The sequence below is a fragment of the Triturus cristatus genome, chromosome 5_2, assembly GCF_964204655.1.
Source record: "Triturus cristatus chromosome 5_2, aTriCri1.1, whole genome shotgun sequence".
Classification (NCBI taxonomy): domain Eukaryota; kingdom Metazoa; phylum Chordata; class Amphibia; order Caudata; family Salamandridae; genus Triturus; species Triturus cristatus.
This window is the reverse complement of record NC_140588.1, coordinates 64,875,703-64,899,395: the sequence shown is the minus strand read 5'-3', so window position 1 is coordinate 64,899,395 and position 23,693 is coordinate 64,875,703. Positions and strand designations below refer to the sequence as shown.

The 23,693-nt window shown below is 44.6% G+C and overlaps 1 protein-coding gene across 1 annotated transcript in view; it reads right to left on the bottom strand.

The window, feature by feature from the left end:
- Positions 1-23,693, bottom strand: part of NFX1 (nuclear transcription factor, X-box binding 1) — a 660,521-nt gene that overhangs the window by 511,635 nt on the left and 125,193 nt on the right. The window contains exon 3 of the mRNA XM_085606860.1: positions 18,902-19,081. Within this exon, the coding sequence (XP_085462986.1) occupies positions 18,902-19,081 (180 nt within the window). The remainder of the gene's footprint in view (positions 1-18,901; positions 19,082-23,693) is intronic.

Below are 23,693 nucleotides of genomic sequence, written 5' to 3'. Positions count from 1 at the left end.
AAAAAAATTGTTATCCAGACATTTTCATTTTTTATTTCTGTTTTTCTATTATTAGAGAAGTAATTTAGCTTGGGTAGACATTGCTAATCCGGGTCAAATTTTTCTGGACGACATTTTTTAAATTGGGGAATGTGTTGCAGTGATGATGTAAAATTTCAGGAACCATGAGACCTCTAAACTTTATATTGGTGTCAAAACATAGGTTTTGGGGGTCAAGTAGTCTTATACAAACAGAAAATAACTCCTCAAAGCAACCCTTCTGCCATTTTCCAAAATAACGGCTCTATAATGAGGTGTTTTAGCCATCATGTTGGTAATTTATTTTAATATTGTCTTTATTTCAGGTTCTCCATTGATTCAATTCACAAACATGAGCAAAGCAGGTGGTAGCAGAAGATCTTTACCGCCTAACAAAATCTGAGGATGTCTTCAACAAAGAAAAATGTGTCATATGCCAAACTAATCAGAAAATAAAGCCAACATCAACAATGGCTGAACAGAATAGAGTTTGAGATGCTGCAGAAATACGGCAAGACGAAGTTCACAAAAGACTGAAACTGATGGGTGAAGAGGATCAAATATTTTATCATTGTGACAACAAGTGCTAAAAATCGTATACAATAGAAAAGAGCCTGGTAAAAAAATTGTCCAAAAATTGCAGAAACCAGTGAATCCCAATAAGAATCTGAGTAATCTGAGAAATGGACAACAATCAAACCCAATGCCCAGCAACTTAGAAGGTCGATGGATACCCCTCGTCCACCTCCAACAACGGATCTGAAAGCAGATGATCTTTAATGTTATCCAAGGCTGATTTGTATGACCAGCCAAACAGCATGCATGCATACATTTGAAAATAAGAATGTACAATGAGCTCCCAGCCTTCAGTTAAATTTGCACTCTTTGAAAAAGCAAATTAAGTTTTAAAGCCACTTGAGTGCAGGCGATGGGTTCATACCCAGTGAGGTCAGAGAAATAATAATCAACATTAAGGAAACTGTATTGAACCAGAATAATGAAATTAAGATTTTTTTGGTGAGAATATACGACAGAATTCGCTTTTGTCAGTCTAACAAAAAAAATGAGCCACTTACGGTGTTCTCAGCCGATTTGACTCCTGAAGTTCTTGCATCACTGGATGCAGTAAAAACAGCAGAAACAATTTTAAGAACCTTCCACAAAAAATGCAGATTTTAAACTTAATGATACATTTTGTGATGCCTCAGAGCTCCGCAAAATGCCTGATGTTGTCTTAACATTTTTTTACATCATTGTTTAATATCAGCAAAGCAAAACTGTTACATACTAAAGTTCTTGATTTCGGAACAGAAGCCAAAAAGATTGATGATGGCTTTAAATCATAAGCGAAGAAGTGGAAGACAGTCCCATGAACTGACAGGCTTATGCTGTGCAAATGTACTGTCTTTTCCAAATCATGTTATATGAATTACATCACAGCAAAAAGAAAACTCCGCTACACATAATGACTGCCCATACAATCTATGACAAGTGCAAAAGTAGAGAGCTAATCACTTCAATGAATAGGATTGGTGTATCAACAAGTTAGAATGACATAGTACGGAGCAGGAACTTGTTAGCAGCTCATGGTGTAAAATCTTGTGAATCCGACAGCACACCACTTCCAAGTCACTTAACCAGGAAAGGATTTGCAATTGTTGCTCTTGATAATTTTGAAGACACCTCTTCTTTGTCTGGAACATCCAGAAAACATGATACTGCCATGGTGCTTTTTCAAGACTGTACCAATTAAGCAAATGCTGGGAAATGAGCTGAGAGCCTAAATAAACGAAGCTGCAAACTTATAACCCAACTGCTTTGCTAACGTGTGCAAAATCACTACAAGCCATCAACACTTCACAGTCTACTAGAAAGTTTTGAAGTGGGTGAGGACACGGATTTTTTTCTACCTGATGCTGCGGTCCACAAAGCTGATTTAACGGAATTTATCATATTGCGTATTTGGTGCGGACCGAAGGATGAAGAAAAAACTGTTTCTCCAAGGGCTGGAATTCCTGCTCTGATCTCCCAGAATACCGTCCCACTGAAGAAGGTTGGGTTTTTACTAGTAATATCTCCAGTCATAAACTACACAACAGTATACACATCTCTAACAAATTTCCAAAATGTGCGTGCTCAGCTTGAAGACCAGCCTATCCTGCCAATTTTCAGTGATTAAGTTCTTTTCCGTATTGTAGCTGAACGTTTTGTGAGCAATCCAGTAGAATTTGATAATCTTTATCCAATAATGTGCGTTTTCCACATCACAAAAGTTGTGTTGCAGTGTGCAGGAAGTTACCTCAGTGGATGTGGCATAGACAATGCACGTATTGAGGCTGAAATCTTTGGAAGCAAAATTGTCCAGTCAGTATTGAGCGGAACACATTATGTTAGTTTGTTACAAGGTATGCTCATCATATATGAGGCTATAGAAACATCGTGTTGGAATGCTTTCTGAAACAAGAATGACAAATTAGGTTTTGCACATCTTATTTCAGAAGTGAAAAAGGCACACAGTGCACTTCATTTAAAAGACATAATGCAAACCCAGGCAATGTTCAATACACTCAGTTCAAAATCAGAAAACCTGAAAACCAAGTTTGTAGAGTTTGTCAAAGAATCTGAAAATAAAACTAAACTTTGCAAAACTGGGGAAACATTTTACACATGACATCTCTAGTGAAAAACTTGGTACATGCTGATCGGGAAGGTGATTGGGAGCTGCACGTGAAGACTGTGGAGTCACTGCTTACTGTGTTTCACTGATTACTGTGTTCCATGAATTCGATTGCATAAACTACCTGAGATATCGGTCCTAGTATTTGGAAAGAGTGAAGAAGCTAGGAGGTGGAAAAAACATACCTTTACAGAAAATTAATCAAAGACATTTTGTGGTGAAAGACATGAAACTGGAACAGACGATTCAGAGATCACAGAAACTCTTCTAAGGAATTGCTGGTCAGATATGTAAAAGTGAATATGTTACTCAATGGCAGCTAGTTTATCATTAAATCCTTTCTATTTGCAATGTTTTCAGAGAGATAGCAAATTCATTCAAACTCAATGGAGCAATGTGAAACTGTTCCTCGCTATAAATTTGAGGAAAAGAGGGGGGGTGGGGGGGGGACGTTTTAATAAACATGTTGACAGCCTTCTTGATTTCATGCAGCAGCAAGGAAACCCCTTTGAAATGACTGAGCCTGTGAGACTACACAACTTTGTGGCCAAACAATATGTGGATGACGATATAAAGACATGTCTATTGGATGTCCTGGAACATGGATCGAAACTATAGGCAGCACTGAAGCAGGAGAGATTTGTACTGAAAGAGAAAAGGCTGTTTGACATAATCAATACATCTAAACTTCCACGTTTTATTTGCCATTGTCGGAGTTTCGTCCAACCAGCCACTACAAAACAGGTTACAAAAAAATAACTTTTGCAAGCACATAGAGGGATGTAGCAAAAGAAGGGCATTCATCCAACAAACGTATTATTTGATGGAGTGCTGCAACCAAACGAGTGAAGTACAAACTCGTAGAAGAGCTAAAAGAAAAACTTTCACCTAAAGAATTATAATTCAAAAAAGTGTCCCCATTGAAAACTGCCTTTGTTGTGGACTATATGTCACAATTGCCAAGGTTCAAATTTCATCCATGCAAAACATCAGGGAGGTCATTCAGACTGTTCTACAAATATCAGCATCAGTGTGTACCTCGCAAGAACTTCACATTGTCTTTGACAGCTATCTTGACTATCTGTCAAAGAATGTGAGAGAATCAGACAAATGACTACAAGTGGGACAATTGACCTTGCCTGCATCAAAAACTCTCAACACCTATACCTGTGCAACTTAATGAATTCTGGTCATCAACAGCGAACAAGATGAACTTCTCATGCCCCCCACTACCACGCTCCCCTACTTACAGACACATCGATAGATTTAAGGCCTGGGTAGCACACTGGTCACTCACAGATGTATGGCGCTTGCACTACCCTCATACACGCATGTACTCCTTCTACTCAGCTCCTCACAACCTTCGTGTCAGACTAGATCGCTTCTTGTGCACGGCAGCGGTACTCCCTCAGGTCCGCCACACAGATTACCTGGGTAGAGTCATATCCGACCATGATGCACATGTACTAAGTCTTCAATGGAGACCCCCACACCCCCCTGTCCCCACATGGCGCCTCCCGCGCGATTGCCTGGCGGATCCGGTCTTCACCCACGAACAAGAGTGTAGTATCCGAGAATACTTTGCCCGAAACACGGGGTCGGCGTCCTCCGCCCTAATCGAGTGGGACAGCTTCAAGGTGGTGGCCAGGGGAGACTGCATTCAACAGCGCGTCGGGGTGAAACGCACCCTGGAACAGGCCCTTGATAAAGCCGAGAAACGGCTTGCCAACGCCACAAAACTCACCGACCAATCGGTGGCGGTGGCGACGCAGATCGCACATGCCAAGTCGGAATATCAGGGAGCGTGCGCGGATCTGCGGCGATACAATTTTCGGACATATGCGACTCGAATGCACAAAGACCGCGACAAGACGGGCTCGCTGCTAGCGTGGCTAGCTAAACAAGACACGGAGATTCGACCCATCACGTCCATATATACGCAACACGGCGTCATGGTACACTCTCAGGACGAGATTCTTCAAGAATTCCGTCAATATTACTCGGTGGTCTACGATAGGCCCCGAGCATGGAGTCAGGGGATGATCGATCGCTTCCTCGACCCTCTGCCTCTTCCACAGATATCTTCTGCAGAGAAAACTGACCTGGACACGCCGATACGTACCTCGGAGATCACCCAGGCCATACGCACATTGGCCCGAAACAAAGCCCCGGGCTTGGACGGGTTCCCGCTGGAATACTACGTCACCTTTATTTCCCTGCTGGCCCCCCGTCTATCGACGGTACTGGACACAGCACTACACGCGGGCGAATTACCCAGCTCCATGAGAGAATCGGTAATAGTTACCTTCCCGAAGCCCAACCGCGACCCACAGCTGTTGGCGTCTTATCGGCCCATAACGCTCCTTACAGCCGACTGTAAAATTTTAGGGAAAATATTGGCTGAAAGATACTCCCGGGTGGTATGTCCACTAGTACACGCTGACCAATGCGGATTCGTACCGGGCAGGAATACCTCTCAGAACATACGGCGTCTGTTCCATATCCAGGATCAGATTGGTGACCGCTTCCCCAGAGCGGCGTGCCTGATCTTAGACCTCGAGAAGGCCTTCGACACCCTGACGTGGCAGTACCTGTTCTCGGCCCTCCAGCGTGCTGGCTTTGGCCCCAAGCTTGTAGCGTACACCCGCCTTCTCTACACTAAGCTCACTTCCCGAGTCCGCATTGGACGTCGTATTTCTTCGGCATTCACAATACACAGGGGCACTAGACAGGGCTGCCCCCTATCGCCCCTGTTATTTGCGTTGGCTGTGGAGCCCTTGGCTATCCGTCTCCGAAGGGAGGGGCAGGACTGGGGCATACCGCTCGCGGACGTCACGCACTGTGTCTCACTGTATGCCGACGATCTCCTCCTGTATATACGGGACATCGCCACGGATCTAACTCCACTCGGACTCATCTTGACCGAATTCGCGGAAGCTTCAGGCTTGAAGGTGAACTGGGAGAAATCTGTGGTCTATCCCCTCCACCCCGACTCTGCCCCTCGGGAAGTGTGGATTGGTGATCAGCGATTAAACTGGACGGCAGAGGCCCCTCGCTATCTAGGGGTTCGCCTATATCACTCACCCACTGACATCTTTGAGGGTAACCATCGTAGGGCACTCGCCTCCATACGTTCCGCCATCGGGTTTTGGCGTCAGCTCTAGGCCTGGGCAAAAATTTCGTTCCGTTCGCGGAAATTGCGATAATTTGACATTTTTGCGTTCCGCGGAGAGCGCGAAAATGTCAAAAATTCCGGTTTCCGCAGCTTGGCGATAATTTGTTTCTTGCTCGCGCTGTAAAATGATACATTCTCGCGCGCGCGCGATCGCCTTACCTGAATCCCTGCGTTCGCCGACAAGTTTTCTTGATCCGGTCGCGTTCTCCATGAGATGTTGTATTGTTTTTAGCCATTTGCGCTGTCTCGCAACAGTTCGCGCCCGCAGTGACGTCATGCGTCGCGCGATCACGTCTTTCTTCTCGCGATCATGCACCGCGAGAACAACTCAAAACAAGATGGCCGCGCCCGCAAGCAACCACATGGGTAAGTTGGCGACCCGCAACCATGCAGAAAATCTCGCGAACATGCCGGAAAAAAACTTCCGCATCTTTGCGATATTTCTGCTTGTTTGCGATAATTTTAAACATTCTCGCGATAATTTGCGAAGGTTAATTCCGCAAATTCCGCCCACCCCTAGTCAGCTCCCACTAGCCCCGATCGGCCGCGTGGCCTTAGCGAAAATGGTGCTGGTCCCGCGTCTACTCTATTACTTTACTAACCTTCCAGTGATACCACCTCGTTCTTTCTTCAAAGATCTGGACACCCTCCTTGGCTCCCTAATATGGGGCAAGGGGCGACATAGAATCGCACTGGCAAAACTGAAATTACCCACGACACAAGGCGGTCTCGGAGCCCCCTCATTCGAAGCCTATTTCCTAGCGGCGCAGCTCCAATGGCTCTCCTATTGGACCGCCAGCAGGCACACGTCCGAAACATACACGACCGCGGGTCGGATAACGACACCGGAATTATGCCGTTTGCTTGTGCCGGGATCCTGCCCGACGGGGACTTACCCCCCCAGGTGGAGGTGGCCCGGGGGTGCATCCGGCGCATACACCGACTCGCACCAGATAGGCCCTCGTATTCACCGTTGCTCCCGCTGGTGGGCTGGCCCAAAAACACCCGGTTCTTCACCCCTGCCATGCTTCGGGAGTGGACATCTCGGGAGGTCACCGAGGCAGAAATACTATTCGCGGAGGGACACCTCCGGCCATTCCAGCAACTCATTGATGAATACGATCTCCCCCCGGGACAATTCTTGCGGCACCGCCAGCTCCTTAGTCATTTTCTGCCGCACTGTGATCTCACACTAGGAGAGCCCCCCACGCATCCAGTCCTCCACACGATACTGCGAATGGGACGGGGTCGTCACCTCACCACCTGGCTGTACAAGTCCATTCGGGAGTTGACGCCCCTATCATTGGCGCCCCTGCGGACCCTTTGGGAGGAGGAGGAGGTGGGACGGGCGTTTCATGACAACGAATGGGACAGGGCACTCGAATTTCCCAAAAAAGTGTCTCGGAACGCCCGTTTCAAAAATATACAATATTACATCCTTCACAGGGCCTATTTGACCCCAGCGCGCCTCCAGCGTTTCTATCCCGATACAATTTTCCTCTGCCCTGCTGTCAGGAGCAGGATGCAGATTTCCTCCATATGTTTTGGTCATGCCCGGGGATCCAAATCTACTGGTCGACTATCCACGAGACCCTCCGTGAGCTCACGGGGTTGCCCCATCTAGACACCTGGGAGTACTGCGCACTGGGAATAATGGGTCGGAAGCAGCGGCACAAAGTACCTATACGATTTGTCTCATTAGCACACCTCCTGGCTAAACGATGCATAGCTATGAATTGGCGCTCCCCTACGGGCCCCCCGATGGCGGCATGGAGGGGGGCGGTGCTCAAGTGGTCTGCGGCTGAGGAGGACACTCTGCGAGAGGAGGAGGCGAAGGGCATACGCAAAACCCCGATCTCCCTGGAGTGGGCGCTGATAATGCATCAGTTTAAACAATCCCAACCCCTAGCTGATCAGAACACGACCGCGACTACCCATACTGCCACACAGCCACGCGCGACACAAACCCACCCAGGTGACGACCCCCCTTAATACTACACACTCACCTTGGGGGGACCAGGTTCCTCTCCCCGCTGCTACGGGGCCTGCACCCATGCCGTATGTCCACCTGCATAGTCGTACCCCGCCCAGGGGTTCCCAATGCGCTGCTTCACCAGTTGCCCTACAGTCCACCTGAGCTGTAGTCTGGCTGACCCTTCTCTGACGGTCCATGGCTGCCCCTAGTTTCCCCTCCCTTCCCTGGTTTGTATTATATAGTATGGCAAACACCGGTTACACTGCACATAAGTGTGGTGAAGGTTATTGTAAACGTGATGATTGATCTCACCTGATTGGACACTTGTACTCTGCGATATTGTCATCCAACAATGATATGTAATGAAATTACTAACAAATGCCAATAAAAACATGCTTTAAAAAAAAACAGCGAACAAGATGAACTTAGAGATGTTAACTCGTCAAAACATTGCTGATGCTTCAGTGAACACTGAATTTCCAATTATTTCAAGTGGAATGTTTGTCATTGAGGAGCTGGTGCCTGCAGAGATCTATTCAAAAGGTATGGGCCATAATGTTCAAGAACTTACCAGCAAATTGGAGGAAGACGACCTTTGTGTTGTGCCACATGTTGAGTGGGCTATTTGCAATGGTTCCAATTGAGTCATTGTACTGTCTGCTGTGGTCTTTACCAAATCCGGTGCGAAGCAACCCGAAGACCTGCAAAGCCTCACCAGACAGCCAAAAGCTTCATCGAAACGGACAATGAGCGACGTGGAGCCCTGCAGAGCCTCGCCACTTAGTTGCCACACATTTGACGATCTTCGGTACAGTGAGTTCAAGAGATCAGTCCTACTAAGTGACCTTTCACTGATGTCATATTCGGTGTGTGGACACATTAAAAGAGAATTCTAATTGATCAGAAGATGGGTAAATATTTTGGATCATATATACGTAGAGGAAGAACTGTGTGAATCTGGTTGGGAAGATATTGATTTTTTTGATTAAATATATTTTTTATTGCCATTTGACTCGAGTAGTACAGAAATGCATAGAAAAGCCAGATATTGTACACTGTGCACTGATGTAGTCAATTACCTTCATGTCAGCAGAGTGGGTAACAGAAGAATACATGGAATCATTGTATAGCACTTGAGTTTACATTAATCTTATTTGATGTAAACACTTTTTGTTGTTATTCTTCTTCCGTACTTCTCAAGCTCAGTTTGAACATGTGTAACCCATAGTACTGGGCAGATAGTCCGGCAACCACTATTTGTGTCTAGTCTCTCGTTTATAAAAATGCATTGCTCTGTATATCTGTTAGCTAACGAAAGCTGTAAGACTAAGCTCATCAATGCCATAACGCTTATTAAAAATTAATAACGTGAACCGCAAAGAACTTTGAATATAACAAAAAAATAAAAAATAGCGGGGGAAAAAAGAACTGTCCTGAGGGTAGAGACCCCAGGGAAACACACAGGGGCACATCACAGCTCGTATGGCCCTGTGGTCTCAGGTTATACATTTCAGTGTGCCAGGGGGCCCACAAGGCAACCCATCTGCTGAAATGATCCGGCAGTCTTTCCGAGCTATCAACTGAGCAGACACATCGCCGAGGGGGAGAGCAGGTGAAGAGTCACCCCCTCCCTCTTCAGGGCCATGATTCATGCTCATAGGGGCCTCAGGAGTAGTCTCCGTAAGCATCAGTGTCTATATCTTTACAGTCAAAGGGTATCTACTGGTAACATATGCTGGTGTGAGGGGATCCTGCCATACCCCCATCCCGCAGGGAGGCCATACCCATATTGCTGCATAAATATTTTACACAATGCCTCCAAGTTAAACCGGCCTGCTTCTGTGCCAAGCTATTAGAGGGTTAATACATATTAATTCAGAGTTTGGCTTGTTTTTCGTTTTGGCAAGAATTGTGCTTGTGTCTTGAGTAGGGATTCAGCCCTCTCAACCAGTAACACAAGCTACAACAGCCATGCAATGAGATGAATTTAGCAAAAAGTTAAACATGCTAAAACAAATGTCACTATGAGTGTGTGGCTGGTCAATGCAAGAAAACCAATCACAAGAGATGAATCCAAGTTCTGGTTTTCATTGCTTAAATAACAATTCCAGTTCTACTCCATGACCAGCATTTCACATTGTCTGCTCGGGTAGAGGCATCAGGATGATACAACTCAACTCTATCACGTTTTTACAGTAGAACAGTTGTGTAATTTCTTATTCCAGGTCATTTCTTATATTACAACTGGACTGTAATATTATTATTATTGAATGATATTTATTCTTGGTTTAAAGGGTTCCAGTAGACACCCCAACCATATTAACTTCTGTTTACTCGACAGGCAACCATTCCAAAGTGTTCCGTCGTAATTAGGTTGGATTGCCTACCCAAGATTCGCCACAAAAACTCTCTACTATAGTACACCAGCCATCCCCAGCTGCTAGCTACCTAATTGAACAGGACTATGACATAAGAAAATCCATGTTTAAATCCTGGCTGCTGAACTGCTACTGCACCAAAAAGAGATAAAACAGCAATCACCTGACAATGTTGTCACATGCCATAGAGAAACTACGAATCAGATCACAAAGGGCACATATGTTGGACCACTTCCCTGGACAATCTTGGCTCCCCTCCCTCCCCACCCGAACCAGCCACACACCATTAATCAATATGGCCTTCAACTTCGGTACTCTCCAGTAGCTTCCGAATGTCTCCCTTAACTCCATCAATCTATCTATATGATCCTCCACTGGCCACCATCTTAACTAAACTCTTAACAGCCTCGCGTCAACCTCAAAACTCACCTACTTAATCTTTCATCATGCTCCTTGAACACCTTCCTATCAGACAACCAGTGTATACAACTACTTTCCAACTCCTCTAATTCAGCTTCAGCTTCACTGAACACTCACTTTTTCCATTCCCAGTTAACAACCACCACAGTCAAAACCATCAGCACCTCCCACAAGTTTATAGATGCGCTGACAGGTAACGTTCAGCAGAAACAACTCCTTCATTCCCATCCCTCGACGCTCCCCCTACCTCCAGCCACTTATTTCTTTCTCCGATAACACTGGATCATCTTAACAGAATATGAACTCTCTCTTCCTCAATGCATGATCTATGAGTAAGAGATATTTAAATGTATCCGATTTAGCTTGCACTCATTATAAAAATCGGTATTGTGAATGACAGCACAACAATATGTCATGAAACAATTACTTCAGAATATGGAATTGTATCAAAAAAGCACTAGGAAAGCAGGAGATGGTCTTGCAAATGTTTCCCAAAGAACAATAAAGGCAACTATCACTGCAAACATTACCATGACCGAATCTTAATTTATGCTGATAAAATGCACCCACTAACCTAACTTTTGCTGCTTAGTCTTTCTTTTATGCAGACCTCTCCTGTTCAACTGAGCTTTCACAGATGCTTTATTTGACACTATTTCAAACACAACACTAAACACAATAATTTCTGCATCTTCTTGGTTATTAGCATCTGCATTGACCATCTTGAGATGGCACAAATAAGATCTATATCAACAAATCAAAGGAAGCACAACTTTCTTCAACTCATAATGGGATCAACATACGTAGTAGGACACACCTTGAACTTAATCTTCGCATCACCAGGACATGCTACAATCAAAGTAGACTAGCCCATAATCTGCAGTAACTTTTATGTCAACTCGTTTCATGTTAACCTAAAAAACAAGTGAGTATCAGTAAGAAAAGCATTACTAGCTACAGACAATGTAAGAAACGTCACATTTCGGATCTAGACACATCTCACCAAGATCTTGATGAACAAATAACGGAAGTGGCTGAGTTCTACAAGTGGATGATCAATTCCTTGAAGCAACAAATACCAGGTAGGACATGTACTGGTCCGAAGAGCAGAATAAAGAAACTCTTTGGGTCAACGAAAATCAAATAGCTAAAGAAGCTGTAAATCGAGTTCGACGTAACTTATATGGAGAGGTAAAAACAACAAGTTGGATAAAAATCCTTCTCCTACGACATAACAGTGCATTCAAAACAGCACTAAAAAAGTGCATAGAAATGCATTATTCTACATGGATCACTAATGTGGATCACCAATGTAGTGTAGATTGCAGAACTTTCCCACACGGGAATGCCAGTTTAGCCAAGAGTTGAGATTCGTGGTGCATTGTTTGCAAGACAATACAGTGGGATTGACACAAGTCACACCACGCCAAAGTCATCTAGGAATCTCGGTTTCAAAAATGTCTGGGTCTGGTAGGTTTTGTTCGTGGCAGCCGAGCCTAGGTCCAAATTCTGCTTCCACCGATATCACCAAAAAGGAATGTCTTTCATGTACAAAAATAGCCCCTCTGTACCTTCCATGGTTGCCAGAAGTCCAACAACATCCTTTAAGTGTGAAGTAATCTATCACCCTCCTAAAAAATGCTCACAACCTTTCCATCCACCCTCCTTGATGCCACCCAACAGATACTCTACATCTCAATTACTGCTCATATCCTTGGTAACCTGGTCATTTAGAAGAACAACTCTTGGCTGATCTTCAGCTAACCTCATATGAGAATAGCTTAATTAACTTCATAACTGAAGAAGAGTTCAGTAAAAACAAAATAACCCTCTATGGCAAAATACAGTATCCCTTGGATAAACCTGAACAACCATCAACATGATGATAGCTATTGATTGCTGCGTAATGCACCCTGTCCCTCCCCTATAGTTTGGCGTCTCCTGGTGGCCTCATAGCTCTCCTTGGATGCACAGCGCACACAACAGGCTATAAATGAGCATGCACTAGAGAAAAAGCAATACTTCTAATCCTGAACTGCAAAAGTAAATATTCATCCAAATATTTTTTTCATGTATACAGGAAGGTGGTGACACCTAACCACTTGGCAAGCCTTCTCATGTCATCATACAATCTTTGTGACAACTTCTTGTTCATGAACAATAAAAAAAATCCTTAAGGGAGAGCACCTTCTACTTCTCCATCAGAGGCCTGATGAGACCCACCTACCAGAACCTTGTAACCATTAGCTGCTGCTCCAAAGAATGAAATATAAAACAATCTTTAAGCCCTTCACAAAAAGCATCACCTTCCTTGGATGAATGTAAGTCTGAAGTTGACCAATTGGGTCTCTTCACACTCCTGTGACTCATCACCAGACTCATCAATTATTTTGTAGACCTACCTAAATCACGTTAACAGTTCCTAAAATGCTAAGTATTTTCACCAACATTATACAACATCTACATGAGCCCTCTTAACAAAATAGTAGAGTCATATGAGATAGGATATCACATGTATACTGATGACACAGCTCCAACTTACGTTTGAAGAAAACACTGCCAGCTTACTGAACATATCCCACTGCCTAGCCCCTGTTCACTGCTTGATGGAGAAAAATTGGCTATGGCTAAATGTATATTGGACTCAAATGGAAATTAGCATAAAGTCCATAACTATAAAGTGTTCTGCCTTGTGATAAGCAGATATAAACTATGTGGTGCTTATCTAATCTTGTAGGCTCAGGCAGGGAGTCTGCAATAATATATAAATTAATCTGCTTATAAATTCACAAAGACCTTCTACAAGAAAAAGAAGCGAGAACACAGGGTGCCACAAAGCTCCTTTTATGGAAAACCTCATGGGGTACCCAACCCTCAGAACACAATTTCTACTATTTGGCACCTGGCAAGAGAGGAAGAGTGACAGAAAGGCATCATGACACCATGACAGGTTGCGATGTCAGCCCAATTCCACCTCACGGAGCTAATTCCCTGAATGAGGCATAATTCAGAAGGCCTCTATTGTGGCACAAGAAGTGCGACTCCTGTCTGATGTGTTGGAGGTGGCGGAGATTGATTTATTTACACTTAAAGGGTTGTCAGGTTGTACAAACTGTGTGTGGAGTGGTAGGACAACGATACGTTTAGAAGTGTTGAGCTTTCATGCGACTCTCACACTTTGGATAGCTCATGTAGTGAGAAGATCAGAATGCCATTGTGAGAGGTTGGCCTGGTATATGATGTCCACTAATTAAAGTGGGCACCTTGTACTGGTACAAACAACCCTTATGGTGATTTAAGAGGTCATAGATAACCTTATAAAGCTAACCAAGTGGTAGCTGTGGAGAGCAGCCTTCAGGCTTAGTCTTGAAGGAATGTTAAGCAGCTTGTTTTACCAGAATGCAACCTTATAGTATTGGTTAAATGACAGGAGAACCACACAGTAGTTATACATCACAGTATCTGCTACACGCAGATAAACACAAAGCACACAATACTGCAGCACAGAAACAATCATAAGCAGCACTAATACACAGTGGGCTCCAGGGAGAGGCCAAACCATATATTAAAATAGCGGTATAAGAACCACAACTCGAGTCAAACAGTGTCTAGAGGATGTAGAATCGCTGGGACCCCATAGAACCACCTAAGCTGAGTAAGCAGGGACCCCGCGGAGGACGGGTGCATTGTGTGAACACGACCACATGCTACTTACAATTCAATGGGAAAGTCGCGTTGCAGTTTTAAAGTTTAAAGACCCTTCCCAGTGGATTGCGAGGAAACCCTTTAGAACATAGAAGGTTGGAGAGCCACCCCACCTTTGGATACTGAAGTACCAGAGTTACCTATCCCAGGGAAGCCGTCGTTCTCAATGGGAGTCTTCAAAGAAATGCCACTGCTGGAAAGAAGAAAAGTGTCCGGTGGAACCCACAGCTGGATTCTTGAGGGAAGGAACCTGAAAGCAGAGAGGACAGAGTCTGGGTCACTCAGGAGTGACCAGGGGCTCAGTAGATGAATGCCCACTGATGTCAGGTGCTTCAGGTGTGAAGATGGAGACCTTGACTCTACAGCTGCAGGGACCAGGAGACGTCGAAGACCACCAGGAGTCAGATACAAGCTGTCCCACGAAGGATGTTGAGTGCTGAGGAGTCGGTGTCCGGCGGGAGCACCAACAGGCCTTGGCAACGGCAACCCACGAAGGTCAAAGAAGGCTACGGTCTGGCCCAGCAAGGACCAGAGGACTCACCACAGCAAGGGGAGTCAAGGCATGCCTGGAGCAACCAGGGGAGCCCAAGAAAAGCAGTGTTGTCCCTCAAGTGGACCTACAGGCTGAAGGCACAGGAGTCGCGAGGGACCTCTAGCAGTTTCACAAAGTCACAGCTTGCAGAGCATAGAGTGCGAGGAGGCCGAAGTCCTTAGTACGAAATGTGCGCAGAGATTGGGGCTATCGATAGCCCGATGCACTTAGTTGGGGAACGCCAACAAGCATATGTACTCACAAAAGTATGGGGTGCACAGGGGTTCGGGTTATACGGTCCCCACGAGAGATACTGGCCTCAAACTCAGTGAGAGTGCAGCTCTACCTCAAGGAACGTGGGGACCCACCGCCTGTGTTGCTGGAGCCTTCGGAGTCTGCAGGAGCTCAGGATCAGTAGACCGGTCAGTTGCATTACGGTGCCTGCAAATGCAGGGGAGTGACTCCTTCACCCCAAGGGAGATACTTCAGTTATCCTTGATGCTCCACAGGTCCTGCACGGAGCCTGTATGGTGCACAGGTACAGACGATGCTTTGGACGGAGAGGGAGACTAAGTCGAGCCCAGTCGAACTCCAGAGTGTCCAGACGGTCGAAGGTCAGAGGTTTCTTGATCAGAATCTTGTCCACGTCTAATCTAGGGTCCTACAGCCAGGTAAGCCCTTCGGCACCCATGGGAGAGGGTTGGACAGATTCAGGGGACCCTCCCAGGGTAGGGTCAGGACAGTTGGAAGGTTACTACAATGTCCTTTGTCCAGTTTCGCTGTGTCTCTGGTCGGCAGCAACCATTTGTGCTGTCTGGGTCGAGAAGGCTGGTACCGGGAAGACCAGGGACCCCACGAAGCCCGCTTCTGAAGGATGGAATCATACCTCCCACACTGGTTACCGGTGTGGAGGTATGATTCCAAGGTGTTTGATATCAAACACGACATGATTTGTTGCAGCCGTTTTCGAGATAGCATTTTACGTGAGCATATAATGCACCTCTACCTATATGTCTGGCTGCGTCACCGACAACCCGAGAGAATGGTCTCTGAAGGCTGCAGGGGTGCTCAGCACATGCAGGGGCACCCTCTCACGTAAAAACCCAGCACCCTGCCTTCAGGATTGTCAAGGTCTGCTATAGGGGTGACTTATAGGTTTTAAGTGACCTATGTACCTATGTATATAGTAAACCTATATCTAAGGTAAGTGGTGCATGCACCATCTTACACTGGCTGCAATGGCAGGCCTATATTTCCATTTTGCAAGGCCTCTCATGGGTGGCATAATACATGTTTCAGCACATGGGAGGCCTCTGGGGTACCCATGCCCTGGGTACATGTGTACCATATACTAGGGACTGACAAGTGTACCCCAATATCCAAAGTACATGACATAACATTTTAGGGAGAAAGCAGATAGACTGGGGTCCTGATTAGCAGGATCCCAGTCAGACTAGTCAAAACAGTGTAACATCAAGCAAAAAGTGGGGGTAACCATAAGAAGCAGATCCTACTTCCCTACAGCCATCCACACAAACAGATTTCCATATTCTAATCAATGATAAGAACTATTAACCACATTATAACTATGACCCAGATGAACAGTATGTTCATCCATGCAGTACAATGATATGGCAGTCACTGCAGCCAACACAGTGGTTACATTTTACAGTCTCAATTGCTAATGTACTAAAGAGCCACACAGGCTAACTCCCAACCTAAGCCCCCTTTAACGTGAGATTAAACAGTAGCATTGAAGCCACTGTTGGATCATGACAACGTGGTAGTGTCTAAATATTGCTACATTTTGCAGTGTTGATGTAGTGGGACTGTACCACCTGATGGTAACATGGCATCACCACAGAAATTAAGAAACAGCATGTTCAATCTTTCATAGACAGATCACAAATGCACGTTGTCAACATAATCCGGAGCACTTCCACAAGATGTGCAAAGTACACTGAAGGACCGTATTGAAGGGGACATTTAAGTTATGCGCCTTCCCAAATTTTAAGTCTAATTTCTTCATGTGGAATGTTCAACAGCCATCTTGAAACCTGCATTAAAACACCTTTTTACCAACAGAGGCACCTCATCTTGGTGCACTAAATAAAACAGCACCCTGGTGAGATTTAGGATGCATAGTAATGACAGGCCTCCCAGCCAGAGCTGCCACAGTAACACGTGGTAATTCTCATTGATACCATCACCTCTAAAACAAAATGCCTAAAAAACCTCTCCTATTAATGCCTGCACTTCAAGGTGCTTCTTTTAATTCATTTGGACAAGCCAGAAACATCAATGCAGACAAGACAGTGCAGTGCATACATTCTCAGTGTTAACTTGGTAAATGTGTGTATAGGGGTTCTACAGTGATAGAAGTTTGTAGAAATAAAGGTGCTGGAAAGAGGCAACATACAGGTGGAAAATTAGAAATCTTAATTAAACCGCATGCAAAGGTATACCACCACTTCATTGTGGCAATAGGGAAGCTACTAAATGTGCCTTCATGAATGAACAGAGGTCAACCTCCTCTAGTTGCTCCACTATGCATATATTCTCCTCCTATATTCTTGCAGTTACTTCTGCTGCATTCTTCCACTTCCACTTCAATGAAGGACTTTAAGAAGCATATAATATATATTATAAAGATATCTTCCTTAATCAAACGTTACACATAAGTAGGAAGCATCATCATCATAGTCTTTTTCGAAAGTTCAAATTCATAAAAGACACAAATATCACAAAATTACAATTCATTAAAAACACAAAAATGGATGCAAAAGAATCATAAAATACATCATATAATAAATATTAAAATGAGTATTAAAAAAAGATTAAACAATAAAGCAGACGACTAGATGATAGAATGTCATATAAAATAAGGGAAGTTAAAACAGCAAGAATATTCCATAGTTCTAGTATACAAAGCTCAATTAAGAATAACAGAGTGAGCGTATCAATTTGTTCCTTAGGTACCATGCCCAGCCCAAATATTTGGCAAGACCAATGGAAATAATTGGTAGGGTATTAATGCGTAAGATCCTTAGGGCCACAATACTACTCCTAGTGCCCAAAGCCCTACACAATGGAGACAACCAAATGCGTCTTGGGACAATATAAGCGGGGCAGACAAACAAAAAATGTCCAATCGATTCAGACTGCATGCCACATACCGGGCATGTATCATTACCAGCACTTGACCAACTACTAGTCAGAGACCTGAGTGGCAAGGAACCTATTCGTAGCTGAAAATATAATTTCCTGTCACTAGGTTTAGTAATCAGGTCCCAATAAGTTTCCATGGCTGGAGTAATTTTTGTCACTAGGAACCAGTTAGTCATCCAGGAGCTATTAACTTGGCTCCAGATCTTAAAATCAATATGTTCCCAATACAACATTTTCAAGGAGCTCTTAGTAGGAAGCAGTTTAGTATGTAGAATGGGAGACGGCAGACATAGACCACTGTATGAGACAACGCGTCAAGAGAAAAGACAGCAGCAGCAGCACGCCACACCTAATCAGCAGCATACTCAGCGTGTAAGGCCTTCTTATCTTTAGATTACCTTTTCTAACTTTACCACTTTCAGGGAGAATGTCTGCTGTGTATGCTGAAGTAGTAGGGCACCACTCCAAAATATCAATAAAAAAAATATCAATCCGCCTAGGGACGCGACACTAGGAGGGCTCACAGTAGATTTGAAATAATTAAGTTTGCTACATCTACCTTATGACCGTCCATGGGAAAGAAACCAAATTGACCATGGAGTTTACAGATTCTGAAACTTGAGTGTTGTGAGAGCTGATTCATAACGGAATTCCATATAAAGGTTAGGTTATTAACGGAGCCACATAACTTAAAGGGGTACTCAAAAAAAACTGGGGGAGGTAAGACAGGGAGCCTGAACATGCTTAGAACCAAGCAAAACCTCCATCACACTATTCAGTATGTAAGAATACATTCAGAGCTTGTCTCAAAATAAATCACTTAGTGTATTAAAATTATTATTTGCATGCTTACCTGCACCAGATAGCAGACCTTCAGCCTGGGATGCTGGTGACCTTGCCCACTTTTTAATGCAGTTAAGATGGAACACGTGATAACAGCTTTGGCAGCTCCAGACTGGAGCCATTACACGGACCACCTCACAGCAAACCATGCATTCATATTTCTCTGCAGTCAGTTGTTCTATCAGAGATCCTGAAAAACAGAAACAATATATGTAACAAGTTAAAAAGAAAACAATACAACAACTACATTTACTGATTCGAGATTCAATATGAAGCTTTTGTACATATTTGGTGAGAAAATGGGGCAAGGGCAGGATTAAAGTCCTACCTACCTCAGTGATATACTTGTAAACTTGTTTAGGACAATGTCTACTTGCATTCCACTGAAAACCATGCCAGGCTCTGACATTTCAGCTAAGCTTGATAGTTTGACCTCTACATTTATTTATTTTTAAATTTCTCACTTGGAAACAAGCACAGTGGTTTGTGACCCAGCAGGAAGCTAGACTAGTCAATATAAGCAAGCAGCAAGGCGCTAATCTTAACAAACAAACTGAAGAAAAATAATAGTAAACTATTTTTTAAAATATGAAAAGACATGCAGCAGAGATCAGGAGCCTCTCTGAACTTGAAACTGAAGGCAGGAATGTTAAAAAGGAGTTGATATGAGCGCAGGAGTGAGAAAATAGGCTTGTATGGGGACAATTAGGTGGGCAAATAGGCCAGGGTGTGAAAGTGTTTTATTATGAGGCAGGCAAGTTCTGTGCAAATCCTGGCTGCAACAAACAGCCAATGAAGAGATTATGAGGTGCCCACTTGTGGTTAATATCACTGTTGGTTCGACCTAGTCGATACGCAAGTCATACTTCATGAATTCACGTACCCGGACACATACGGTCAAGGGTAGGTGCTGCGAGGAGTGCACTCAACAATAACTCCAGCAACGGTGCGTTTCACCATACGTGAATCCATGAAGTATGACTTGCTTATCTAATAGGTCGAACCAACAGTGATATTAATCACAAGTGGGCACCACCCTCATATAGGGGAGCGACTCACCTTGAAATCAAACGTGGGGCTAGCTTCCCACCTCCCCACAGCTTTCTGGTCCTGACGAAGCATCAAGGATCATTTTGACCATTTAGGCACTAAACATGCTGACCTCTTTTCCTAGCTACTAGGGGGCATTATTACCCGCATAGTAACACTTACCTTCTGTTTTTTTTTTATCTGACAGGGGAGTACTTCTACTAAACTTAATGTGATACCTCCTAGCCAGTTTTACACCCACTATTCACTACCACACTAGGACACTCTCACACTCATCAAACGGCGAGAAAAAAACAAAAGATCTCCGATAAAGTGATCCATCGGGGGATAGTGCATTGCAGCACCGGCCCGACGAGGAACACCTGCCCAATGATGTACCATGACATCCCCAGGGATGTGTGAGTGCAACAAGAAATAGTCTTGTTGACTGTCCTCTATTATCTGGTTTGTTACCTAGCAGTTCTGTCTCTTTTCTCTTGGCATGCCTTTGTGCCTTATCAGGAACAGTTACCCCCTTTTTTGAAACATATAGTGTCATATTTAGGCCCAGAAAGTGCCCTGTTGGAATGCTGCAGTCACTGGCCAATGGGCTACCTGGATCTTTCTCACCTTATGATGACTTCCAGCTATGGGTGGCATCTATTTATTATTATTTTTTTAGTGTTATTTAGCGCAAACTTGACCCAAAGGTATAAGAGAACGTTACATAGGCACCCGTTGTGTTACAAACAGAGACATTCATTTTCTTAGACACGGGGAGATTAAGTGATTTGCACAGAGTCACAGGATGTTGAGCGTCCCTGCCGAGACTCGCACCCGGGTTCCCCAGCTTCGAGGTCAACCGCTCTAGCCGTTAGGCCACATCCTCTCCCAATCCCAGAGTCCACTATTCGTCTTACTCTCAAGATTTCTGAACCTTTCCTTCGATGTGAGGAACTTGGCAGCCCACCCTAGAGAAGTGGCTACCTGCAGGCTACACGCCCACAGAAAAATGGTTTAGCAACTGGTTTACCCTCTCTGTTCCTGCCGCCAGACTGTCTACCTGAACAAAGGGGAAGCCCCTTTCAAGAGTGGTTGTCATTTGCCCATCAAAGGCAGCTACTCCTTTGAAGCTCGGTTTTTAGGCCAATACCCTGTATGGCTCTGTGTGCTTCCTCTGCGGCATGCCTCTATTGTTTTAAGGCTGATGAGTCGTTGACACCACTCCCCAGGAGTGCAGAAGGCTGTCTGGTGGCCAGCAACTGTGAGTGGCCAGTGGAAAAACTGGGCAACAGAATGGGAAATTTCTAAATGTTGCCTATATTTAAAAGTGACATCATATTCAACCTCGGAATTAAGTTGGGCTCAATTCCACGAATAATTTGATAACCTGAAGTACTATTTTTAGCAGTCTTATTTAGAAGTTAGAGGACTGAGATGTCAGCCTGTACTGGCCAATGGAGCTACTTGTCTTCCTCAAGGAAAAACGACTGTTTTTTCTTATGGTAATACATAAAAAGTACATGTGTCCCACTGAAGAACATGCAACTCCCTGCCTTAGGGCTCGACAGGCCTACCTTAGTGGAGACTTATATATATTGGTAAGGGATGTGTGGGCTTTTCCATTGGTTTAAATGGAAATTGAAGTAGCAGTTTAAAGGCTACAGTAGCAGGATGGGAGCCATTTTGTAGTTTGTCACACTCAGGGTGGCACAACCAGCGCTGCAGCCCAGGGGATACACTAACATACAGGCCCTGGGTAACCTTGGGACCACATACTAGGGACTTATAAGTAAGTTTACTTATGCCAGTTGGGAATGACCAATTCAACATACACTTTGTAAGGGGTTAGAACACTGGCACTGAGGTCTGGTTAGCAGGCCTCAGTGCACTCTGAGTCGAAAAACTAGCAGCATCAGTCCAAAACTTTGGGGTGGTCTGCAAAAAGAGGCATTTCCTTACACGTGTGTTCTCAATCATGTGAGGAGAATTTGTTTTTTAAGAGCACACTAACTTCTCATTAGTCACAGGAAATGTTATAGCAATGGCTTTAGCAGACAGAAAAGGTTTCATCCGACCAGAGAATATTGAAGTAAGCAAAAAGGAATACATTTTGTGGTCATGGTAGACTGCCAAACTTGTGCTAAGTAGGGCACAAGTAAAATATCTAAACTGTCAGAGACGGGAATGGACCACTAGAGGGAAGGGGGCGGGGCTGGGAGGGAAGCTTGGTGTCTAATGTAAGGCTAACAACTAAGTTATGAGACAGGATTCGCCAAGAGGGTAGTCACCATGTACAACTCATAGACTAGTGGGTAAATTAGTCCCGTGGAAGCGTTTTCAATCATGTCTCTAAAACAGGAAGATCGTTGAGTGGAAGGAATTCTGAGAGAGCAAAATCACGTCACAGGTGTCTGCAACTGCCGGATAGGTCCAAAGTCACACAACGGAAGGTCAGAAAAATCTCATGCATCTTTGAAAATACAATTTCAATAGCACAAGCCTGGGTCCGGATTTGCAGACAGCAGCACTATTTGTAGCAGTTTCTATAAGTCAAGTAAATCATGAATTGGCAACAGTAATCACAGATATAGATGCCAAACATTGCAGTGTTTTGGTTTTAAAAGTTTGTAACTTCTGTTTATCATTGTAGCCTCAAAGTGGCACTATCACTGACATAATGCACGCTTACTGTTAGCTTTCAGGTTGGATTTCTAAGCCCTTGTACATCCTCTATTAACACTATGTTAACTAAGTCCCTTCTTGAGCATGGATCCCTGCTGGCTAAATAAACTGGGTCAATGCAGTCCTTAAACACATTCAGGCATAATGGTTCCATCATCTTTTTTTTTAAGAAGTCCAAGAATAACTACAATAGAAAGATAGTAGGCATCTTAAGGGTCAACACACGGGCGAAAGAGCATTGCAGGGAAAAAAGGTACACTAAGGAGACCGCTGGAAAACACATGTATTCTTAAGGAGTGTTTAAACAAAAGGAAAAAATTTAGCTATCACCCGGAAAAGAGAGCAAAGTAAGTAATGCGTCCATGCTCCCGGGCAAGTCACACAAGATGATGGACAGAATGTTGCACATTGGCAAAACATTCACCCCCAGTCACAGATCTGGGTTTAATCCATCGTTATTTTGCTCACCACGCCACCCCAGTTCAGACATGGCCATATGCAAATCAGTCTTGACCCTGTGCCTCATGGGAACAGTCCAGCCCCAACTGCCAAGCCACGTCTTCCCTGGACCGGAATCAAGAATCCTAGGACCGGTTTCGGGGTTTCACCCTCCTTCAGCCAGGATAGCTTGACTCCAGTGGCGTAGTGAGCACGGGACCCACGTCTGGGCATACCCTTCCCACATAGGGCGAACGGCAAAACACACAAGATGATGGACGGAATGTTGCACATTGGCAAAACATTCACCCCCAGTCACAGATCTGGGTTTTAATCCATCGTTATTTTGCTCACCACGCCACCCCAGTTCAGACATGGCCATATGCAAATCAGCCTTGACCCTGTGCCTCATGGGAACAGTCCAGCCCCAACTGCCAAGCCACGTCTTCCCTGGACCGGAATCAAGAATCCTAGGACCGGTTTCGGGGTTTCACCCTCCTTCAGCCAGGATAGCTTGACTCCAGTGGCGTAGTGAGCACGGGACCCACGTCTGGGCATACCCTTCCCACATAGGGCGAACAGCAAAACACACAAGATGATGGACGGAATGTTGCACATTGGCAAAACATTCACCCCCAGTCACAGATCTG